The following is a 9,876-nucleotide window of genomic DNA, read 5'->3' as shown; positions in this document are numbered from 1 at the left end:
ATGGGCTTGGCAGGCTTTTTGGGGCTGGGGGTGTTGGAGTTTGACTGACTGATGAGTTGTTTAAGGTACCCTTAGGTGTCACACCGGTCGCCTACTCATGGTGACGCTGCAGAATATGCCAGGTACAGTGTGATCTTTTCAGAGAGAAGCAAGACCATGAGAGAAGGCTGGGAGAAAAGGCAGAGAGAAGGTAGAGGGAGGCAAGACCCACATTCTGGATGGTTTGGAGTGTTTAGCAAAAAACGACAGGTAGTTTACGGGTCACCTACACACTTCTCTCCAGCCTATTGAGGTACGTCAAGCCAGGGCTCAGAAGGACTCGCTAGTATCTCCATTTATCACAGGGTCCCAGACTGCTGATTTGGCATCTCTAAGGAAAAAACTTGCTCCATCCAGTCTGCTGCTGTTGTGGTATCAATATCAAGTCACACATTTCCCCCCCAAAAGAGTGGTTGGTGATAAACCTTATCTTTATGGTTTACCCACCTGGGCAGGTTGCTCACATCCCAATCTGTCCCCCCTTTCTCTTACTGTACTAGGAGCAGGTGACATCAGTAATTCAGGGATTTTTTACTGCTAACATTTGCTGGTTTGTATGTACCAGGTTGAGGTGGGACCTGACTCCTTTGAACCAATGAGGCTGTGGGGTTTTCTGTAACACCAGCACTCAAGGGGAGTGAAAGACTGGAAAGGGATACCAGGCAACCCATCCGCTGCCATCATTTGCCAGGAAAGTTCAGTCTTTCTCCTCTGAATGCTTTTGAGGTCCCTTTCCTGAAAATGACAGCCACAGACAGTAAACTCTATGGGGACAGTACTGGAAACGATCATGTAGGACTGAGAATGCTGAAACTACATTTATAATACTTGGCTGCTGTCATCTGCGGGCAGTGGTAAATGCTAGAAAGAGGTAGCAGCTGCCTTCCAAAAGTGTTTTCAAGCACGTATGATCAAGGGAGACGCTTGTCACAGGCAAAGCAAGTGCACACTTCTGCTCAACCCCTAGGAAGTCACAGTAAGGATTATCACCATGTAGATCTTTATAGCAAGACCATAAAGTGAAAAATAACTATTGTTTTCTAGTCTAGCTGCCATCCATCCCTTACAAGTGCAAAGTGAATGATTTGCCTGGGGAAGACCGAAGACTTAAAGTGTGGGGGTTTTACCTAAAAACAGCATTAGAAGCATGAAAAAAGCACAATGCCAGCATAAAATTCTTGCTTAGCTGCGGCAGTAAAGGGAAACAAGGCTACAAATTGCTTTTAAAGCCATGTATTTCCTTTTGGTTTAAAAACTACAGCCTGGTTTTCAGAGCATTAAAAAAATGCCCTGCCTGCACGTAGGTTTTTATTATTTTTAAACACTGATTGCAAATATAAGTGCAGATATGCAGCTGGTGTGACAGTGCCCTTGGGAATGAGCAGCTCCACATGCAAGTGTTATGGGAAGTCTCTGTAAACCCAGTGTTGCTACCCCTGGGTTGATTCCACAGAGGGCACTCGCTGGCACGGTGCTTTATCCTACCGCAGGATTCCCTGGCAGGTTTCAGGACACAGTAAGACAAGGAAAAGCACACGCTGTTCCCAAAGCAGGGTCACCACGTGCCAGGAGTGGTGCCGCACGCTGCGCATCAGCCTGTGCTGGTGGGATGGGACAGGGGGCAGAGGGGCAGAGCAGCAGAGCAGCGAATCGCTGCTTGGCTGATTAATATCCACAGGCACCTACTTATCCGAGCGGAATGTGGGGTGATGCCTTCTGATTTTATTTTGGATGCAGGTCCCTCTGGTCGGTGCTCAGGGTAGTAGGCCATGCTGTTGCTCTCCAGGTCTGGGAACAAACTCCCTGTGTGATCATGCCTGGGGGAAAAGCTCACATCCCCTGGCGTAAAGATGCATCCCAAAGGATGAAGCATCCTGTGAGCACCCCTGCCTGCAAAGCCTCCCCGCTCTCCAGTGAGGTGCATGGTGAATCCCCAAACCCCCTGATTTCATGCACCAGGGAGGTTTAACTTCAAATTGTTTTCAACCCGTTACTTTTCCTGTGGAAATTTTATTTTGACACACGTCCTAGTGTTCAGCATCTTTGCTGCATAACGGCTCCTGGGGTCCATACGCCCAGGGCTCTGACATGGAGATTTAGCTTGATGCTCTGTTCGAGCGGTCTGCTCCAGATCTTGTCTCTTCGGATGGGACTTGGCAAACAAAACTTCCTCTGTGAAATAAAGGATTCAGACTCTCACCATGCAAGAGAGACCTCCTGAAAGACTCTTTCATGTGGAACCAAAGAGACTAGAAAGTGTCAGAGTTTTAAAGACAAAATACTGCTGTCAGAAAGGTATACAGACTTCATACAGGAGGGACCCTTCACGTGTTGACAGCCTTTGAATTCAGCTTTTAAATAAAAAATTTGTCTTCATACTGAAAAAGTGATGCCTTTTATGAGTAAGAAAGCAGCCTTTTTTTTTTTTTTTTGGTCATGAAACTACCATTCAATAAAAAATAAGCTGGCTGCTTTGATTTATTTGAAAAGCTAAACTCATATTTCACCTTGGGAAAACAACACATCACCCAGCTCACCAGTTTGCAGATGCCTGAGAGACCAGGGTGTTGGTGCTGCCGAGGCTGGGATCAGCTTTTGTGTCACAGGCCAGTCTGCAGGAATACGGTTTGTGTCTTGGGCTACAGCACTTAGCAGAGATGATGGGACAGAAGCTGATGGTGGGTATTGTTGCTGGGAATTGGGGTATTTGTAAGTATGTATTAGGCATTTGACTTTTAACAAAGGTTTTTCATTGCTAGTATGTGTAAATGTAATTTGTTATGTAAAGTTATCTGCATGTGTTAATTTATTCTTGCATGTAACATACCAATGTTTGAGTGTAAGCGGTATCCAACAGGAAGCCTCACGTGGTCTTGTGCAACCTGGGATGTCACCTGTTTCCCTTTGTGGTCCTTGGGGTCCCCTTTTGCACTCCCTGCTTAGCCGCCGGCAGGTCCGGCTCCCTTCAGGCAGGCATCCCTGCGGGAACAGCCCCTGGCGCCAGCTTGGCTTTACCTCCCTTGATGCTTCAGGGGATATTTTCTTGTCTTGGACTACTTGGGCTTTTGGATACGGAGAATAATTGTGGAAGGCATTTCCTCCATGGGAAGGTGCCAGCAGGGTGGAGCAGCTCCCGGGTTCCCAAGGGGTCTTCTCCTGCTCTCTTAAATGCACAGGGACTACTCATTCTCACTGGTACTTGATCCACTGCAAGCCTTAAAGACCAGATTTCCCCCAAATACAAAGCACTCCCCACTCCTGTAGTCTTCTCTTAGTTTTTCTGGCAGTACTAAACCCAGGAGATTTTGGTGCCAACTCTGCCTGCGATTAAAGTACACCACAAGCACCTTTCAGGGAGCCAGGCAAATCCCTCCATGCCATGAGCATCACTAACACTGAAACCTATGCATGTCATCCTCAAGAAAAACTGATACAACAGCCTGACAGGACACGATGGCGTCAGGAGTCCTCAAAACAGGAGCTGATGACTCGAGCACCCCTGCCCAAGCTCACTGAGCAAGCAAGCAACAGATCCCAGCAGACAAAGGATCTGCAAAGGTAAAGCTGTCAGCTCAGATAAGTGCTTGCAGCGGTGCCCTGTGTACGGCACGTGCCCTGTGTCCTCTGTAAAATAATTGCAGGATGCAGCATCCTTTTTGCTGTCTTCCATCATCTGAAATCCTCATGTTGTCTATTCCTGCCAAGGCAGCACCTTGTTCTGATGCATGAGCAAGAGAAAGCTGTGGAGTAACATCTGTAAGGTGGGGAGCAAAGACCTGGGTCTGCTTTTCTTAGTGTCTTGTTTGCTTAACATGGTGTGAGAGCAGGGACATAAATATTTTTGAATTTGCATGTTCTGAAAATGTTCCCAGAAGTACCTTAACTGCAGCTGACCGTAAGGGATGCAAAGAGAACTTTCCATTTCTGGACATCTTTAACCATTTGCTGTGTCTTTCCCATAAAAAAATAAAAAAAAAAAGTAACAAGCACAGGGAGAAGTTCCTGATGGGGACAGCAGGTTTGCATTCACATCTGAAACTTGTTGCCACTGGAGAAAACCCTGTGAGAAGAGAGCCAGCAGGATGGGGAGGCAGGGTGCTCTGCCAGGGAGAAGTTGTGCGGGAGCTGTGGTGAGCACCTTGCCTTTCCCTGGCACTCACTGGGGGAACTGGGGGTGCTCCCTGGGGTGCCAGCACCCCGCAGACCATCCTGATGTGTATTCGGGCCAAGGCTTCTGGTCACCTTTGCCTAACACCATGGCAGTCCGTGCTGGGCATCAGCCAACAGCGTGTGTAGGCATCGCGCATCCAACACCTCATGCAAAGCACTTGCAGGAAGAGGGAAAATGTAAAGAGCAACTGTAGGTCTCCTTGATTTACATCTTTTCTTCGAGGCTGTGGTGAACAGCAGCAAAGGCAGTGAGGAGGGGGAAGGCTGCAGAGGGCTGTGGTTTGCAGCAGGTTGCCAGCAGCCCCCTGCTGGGTCTATGTTTCCCTTCTCCCAAGGCAGTGGTGGTCAGGCCCTGGGAATGGGAATCCCCACGAGTTTCAAGAGGAGACCAAGCTTGAAAACCTGAGTGGAGACGTGGGCTTTATTGATGGGGATTTCTGCCTGGGAGCGGGGAGGGGTGGCTTGCATTCCCTCTGTGCTGGTGTGCCGGGGCAGGAGAGCAGGGGACGGTGTGAGCAGCCGTGCTGAAGGAGTGTTGTGCTTGAAACTGCACCCAGGTCATGCTCCTGATGGCCCATGGCTCCACCGCCCGGCCATTGCACACATACCCCCCATGCCCCAAGCCCCCCGGCGTGTGCCCCTGCCACAGGCTGCCCTGGTCCCTGGGTGGGAGCTGCAGCTGTGCACGGACCTGGGCTGCGCTTCCCATGGCGACTGGAGCTGTGACGTGTCAGCAGACCCATGATGTCACAAGGTGCCAGCTGGAAGGCTGCAAGGGCACCTGCGGCTCTGCTCACACACTCGTCTCCAGACAAAACTCTCAAGGCAGTTTCCCCCTCCCCCCCCGCCACAAGCACAGGCTGCCACGGACGCTTCTGCCCTGATGCGCTTTGCTATATGAAGATGTCGCACAATTGCCTTTTGGAAAAGGTCAAGCAGGATTTGAGGCATGTGGAGAGAGAGATAAAGAGGCAGATGGAGCTGCTGGGGCAGTACCTGCAGCAGCTCCACAAGTTGCTCCCTGTGCCCTCCCCATGCAGCCCGGCGCTGTGCTCCTGCTGCTCGCGCCAGCGCGATCCTCGCCCCTGGGAGAGAGGGTCCCTCACAGCAAGGCTGGACATGGAGCAAGAACTGAGCAGGTAACAGATATTTGCCTGCTTTCTACGGGCATCGGCACCCTTTAAGGCAGGATGGAGGGAGGGTTAGCATCGGCATCAGGAACAAAAGTGGAAGCGGAGAAGCAGGAAAGGAGACAAATAGCCGTTTCTGGAGAAATGAGTTGAAAGGGGAATGGGAAGGCACGGCTTGTGCAGCCAGGCAGCCCGAGAGGAGCCATGCAGGCAGCTCCTGTGCCAGAAAGGGTTTGGGCCATGGCATTGTGATACTAACCATCTCACAAATTGTGTCTACAGTAAAGTACACAACTAGATCCAAAGCTGTTCAGCTGTGGAACAAAGTCCATCTTCAACATCAATTCAGTTTAAGTCTGGTAAACATGTACTTGCCTTCATCAGTAGCCAAAATGTTCCTGTATGCAGCTGGGTGCAGCACTGATGCACCACAGACATGTGTCCATACTTTCATACCTTATACAGTAGGAGGAATAGGTGTCAGGATTCCTACATCTCTATTTTGACCACTGGTGTGATGATTTTATTTTGTTCATGGAGTTCAGGTTGGACTCTAGTTGACACAAACCCCAAAGGTAGCCCCTACAGGAAGGGAGCTGTCGAATGATAAAATCTTAACATTAAGGCACAGCCAAATGCTGACAGACCCCAAGGGCTAAGAAGTCCCTTGGCCATCAGCAGCGGTGGGAGTCTTTTGCTGCATTTGAGGCATTGGTATTTTCACCCCAAACTCAAGATTCTGTTTGAGTTCTCTTGTGTTGCGCCTGGAGATGATGAGGTCTTCACCCTGGCAACTGTGACGCTTTCATTACCCACAGAGCAGCAAGTACCATCACACAGCTTGCCATGTCTGTGTCACCTGCTGCGTGCAGCAGCATTAGAGGGAAAAGGAAAACAAGCTTGACCCCCGAGTTAATTTTACACTGACTTCAACAAAACCGAAAGTTGCTGTGAGGTTACTTTAAACTTACCCAGCAGCTGCAGCTCATGCAGGGCTGTTGAGCAGTGAATTTCAGATCCCAGGTGTTACAGGACTGGTGTCTGTGTCCAGATTTTCACCAGCACATTGGGATCCAGAGCTGGGCAGGCACAGCATCCACTTGCAGAATCATTGCACAACAAAATCCCAGTGAAGAAATGGAAATTCGGTCTCAGTGGAAGCTGGGGGTCTCAGGATGGGCCATGGGATGCCAAGGCATGCTCTCTCTGAGTGCCAGGCTCCCCAGCACTGCCACACTCGGGACAACTTACTGGTTGGAACACAAGTCCATGTCACTGCCATCTGAAACCACAGCAGGATTTCAGCCCATCACAGGGGGAAATTCAGGCACCCCCTTCCCACAGAAAACACTGGGAAGGATCAGCTTTCATAAGAACATTTATTCTCCTCCAACCAGCAATATGAAAAAAGGCTAAAGGGGCAGGTAGAAGAGCCAGCTCACACAGACAACGCACTCCAAAACCACCACACCAGGTTGAATCATTGCGAGCTTTAAGTAGAATTGCCGGGATGGGTGTACCTTGCTAACGAACCACTCACCACTCATTAGGGATTTCTCCCCTTTGTGGTCATGCCCGTTCCCTCATTGTTGCCCTATTTCCTTTCCCATCATTCCCATCATCTCTTTGATTTGGTGCCTTGTGCCCAGTTTAACTGTTTTAACTGAGGTGACCCTTCCATTGCCTGCTTTACAAATCGTCTGAATAAAGGCCAACCTCCTGGGTGAGTAGAGTCACTGTTTGACAGAATCAGAAACCATTTTAATGGCTCAGGGAGGCTCCAGTCCACCTCTGCAGGAACTTTTTAGATTTTTTTGCCAGATGTGTCTCCTATCCACCGATTGCTTTAAACAAAACTCCTAACTGGAAAATGTGATGTATTGTAACTATCCATTTAGAATGTAGGGCAAGGTGTAAGATGGACACACACGGCTTTGTGGGCATATGTACATGTGGAAGAGGAGTGCTGGCTTCTCTGTATTTAGGTGAAAGAACTTTTCAGCTCCACGATTAGCCCATCTCAAGAGGGGACACTGAAATAGTCCTGGCTACTGTGGTGTGCAGGTGGGAGCTCCTTCTGATGGCGCAGACACCACCTCAAGTGCTGTGCATCAGCATGAGGATGGATCCAATAGTTTCCTATATACTTCTCTTGTCCTTAAGATGGTCCACCCATTCATCTGTGAGTTGGACTGAAAGACTGTCATCTGATTTTTATTCCAGAATGCGAAGAAGTCTTAACGGGATGTCAAACTCTTCCCATGATCACAAGTTTTTGGCTTTGATGGATGTGAAGGATTTTGACTCCAAGGAAGTCACTGTAACAGTAAGAGATGGGAAGGTGAAGGTGTTAGCGGAGCACAAGGAGGAACGCACCACTGCAAGAGCAAAGGAGTATAACTACAGAAGCATCACAAAGGAAATCAGCCTGCCGCCAGGGGTGAGGGAGGACGAGGTAACCTACTCACTGGGACCCAATGGCACTGTGAAGATCGCAGCGGCACACAAGCGCTGCCCTTATCTCCTGAGCTGCTGAGCCACAGCCAGGAGCAGCAGCCAGGCACAGTCATTCCTCTGCTGCATCCCTCCTACCCGTCCGCTTTAGGTCTAACGGTGTGCCAGCAGGTCTTCAGGCCTCTTCCAGAATGAAAGACAGCACTCTGAGCAGATGTGTGTGAGCCTCATTTCGAAGGGGTTCGGTGGGCAAAAAGGGGGATGCCAGCAGGAAAATGCAAAGCTGGTTTGGGGCATGCTTGGCTTGGTCGCTTGCCTGGGTACCAAAGGCACAGCTGGAGGCCACGTGGTTCAGGGTGGCTGTCACTGTGGTGTACGGTATCATGGATTTTTGAGCCTGGAAGGTACCACTTAAAATCAGGCACATTTCTGTAAAGGAACTTCCCTCAGTCCCGCCACTTCTATTTGAGCTGTAGGATATTTCTGGGAAGAAAACCTTGATAATAAACACCTCCAGGGGAGGAGCCTCCTCCCAAAAAAACCCAAGCTGTGCCATTTGTCCCTTTGGTTTGGCTCTTGCAGAGGCTGCCCAGCTGAGGTCAAAGGACAGAGATGTTTGGACTAATGCAGCGGGCTTACCAGCTGAGGAGAGAATGACTAAAACATTTCCTGCTATAGGAATCAATAGCTCCAAATGAATAAGAAAACTTTTCTCAGTTGGAAGAGGAGAATTGTCAATATAATTTCTTCCAAGTAATAATATAGAAAAATTTAAGGTCCAGAGTGGGACCTCACATAGCCACAGCCCTCGCTCTCCCTGAGCACAGGTATCAGCAGGATGGGGGTGGCACCAAGGGACAAGGAACAGCCTTGCAGGGGGGTTGCATTTGCTGCCCTGGCCTCAGCGCTTGGGCATGCACTCCTGCAGGAAGCAGCATTCGCTTTGACTGCAGAAAGGCACATAAAAAGACAATATGCCCGATGCCTGCTTTTGCAAGCTGCCTGTGCCAGCCATCTCTCCAGCAAGCACTGCATGGTTGAGGCTTCGTGAGCCCCTGGGGCTGGAGGGAGGAAGGTTGCCCCCTCTTTTTTGCAGTGCACTCCCCCACAGCAGATTTTTCTGGTGGGGAACCTCATGCTTTAGGTTGAGCTGGCACAGAAACAAACCTCCAACATTAATCTGTCAGGGGAGAGGGTGGATGGCCTGCGGGCTGGTGTCGCGCAGGTGTGCTGCCCACTTGAAGCCCCTCAGAGTGGGGTGTCGTCCCCTGCCATTAGCCTGGCTGAGAAACACAGTTGTTTACTGTCAAACGGGGGGACGTGGCTCCCATGGGACCCCCACACTGCTGGGGCAACACACCTCCAGCAGCCAAGGGGTCCCCGGTGCCAAGGGCTCCCACCCTCTACTGCAGCAGGGATATTACCCTGGAAACACACCTGAAGGAAACAAAGCCTGTCCTTTATTTTGAGCCTGCAAACAGCCAGCCTTACTTTTGTGTGAAGGTGGTGAATCAGGGGGGATGGGTTACAAAGCATTGAGTCAATGGCTGGGAGCGCCATGACTGGGGAGACCCCCAGCTCTGCTGCCCCCTGCTCCTCCCGGCTGGAGACATACTCCAGCAAGGAGCAAAGCCATCCCTGCTCATGCATTCAAAAGGCTCAGAGCAGTCTTCTGCATCGATTTGATGCCATTTAGACCAGGCTGGCAAAGTCAGCAGCACCTCGGCCTCCTGTTGAGCGAACACAGCCCCCTGGGGCAGCCCACTGCAAGCATCTCCCCAAAACCAGCACCACTGTAAAACCACTCCTGCAGTAAAACGTCCCAGCAAGATGTTGAGGATCAGTTTGACTTGACCGTAACCAGCTCGGTAATTCAACTTTGGTGCAAGAAATGAGCTGCTTCTGGCATGTTTTCAGCATCCAGCTAACGCTTAAAAAATAGCTGATAATAAATTTTAAGCTTTATGGACTTGACGTGTAGCTGGGTCAGTATAGAACCATACAACCATGGGGTGATTTGGGTTGGAAGGAACTTCTAAAGGTCATCTAGTCCAACCCCTTGCCAGGTGCAGGGACATCTTTC

The 9,876-nt window shown here is 50.0% G+C and overlaps 1 protein-coding gene across 1 annotated transcript; it reads left to right on the top strand.

Moving 5' to 3' along the window:
- The first annotated feature begins 5,106 nt into the window (after positions 1–5,106).
- On the top strand, positions 5,107–7,875 carry ODF1 (outer dense fiber of sperm tails 1). The gene is made up of 2 exons (XM_037379060.1): positions 5,107–5,348; positions 7,563–7,875. Exons 1-2 carry the CDS (start codon positions 5,107–5,109, stop codon positions 7,873–7,875), a joined length of 555 nt encoding a protein of 184 aa, XP_037234957.1.
- The last annotated feature ends 2,001 nt before the right edge of the window (positions 7,876–9,876 follow it).

The sequence above is a fragment of the Falco rusticolus genome, chromosome 3 (genome assembly GCF_015220075.1).
Source record: "Falco rusticolus isolate bFalRus1 chromosome 3, bFalRus1.pri, whole genome shotgun sequence".
In the NCBI taxonomy this organism is placed as follows: domain Eukaryota; kingdom Metazoa; phylum Chordata; class Aves; order Falconiformes; family Falconidae; genus Falco; species Falco rusticolus.
This window is presented reverse-complemented; position numbering and strand designations above follow the sequence as displayed.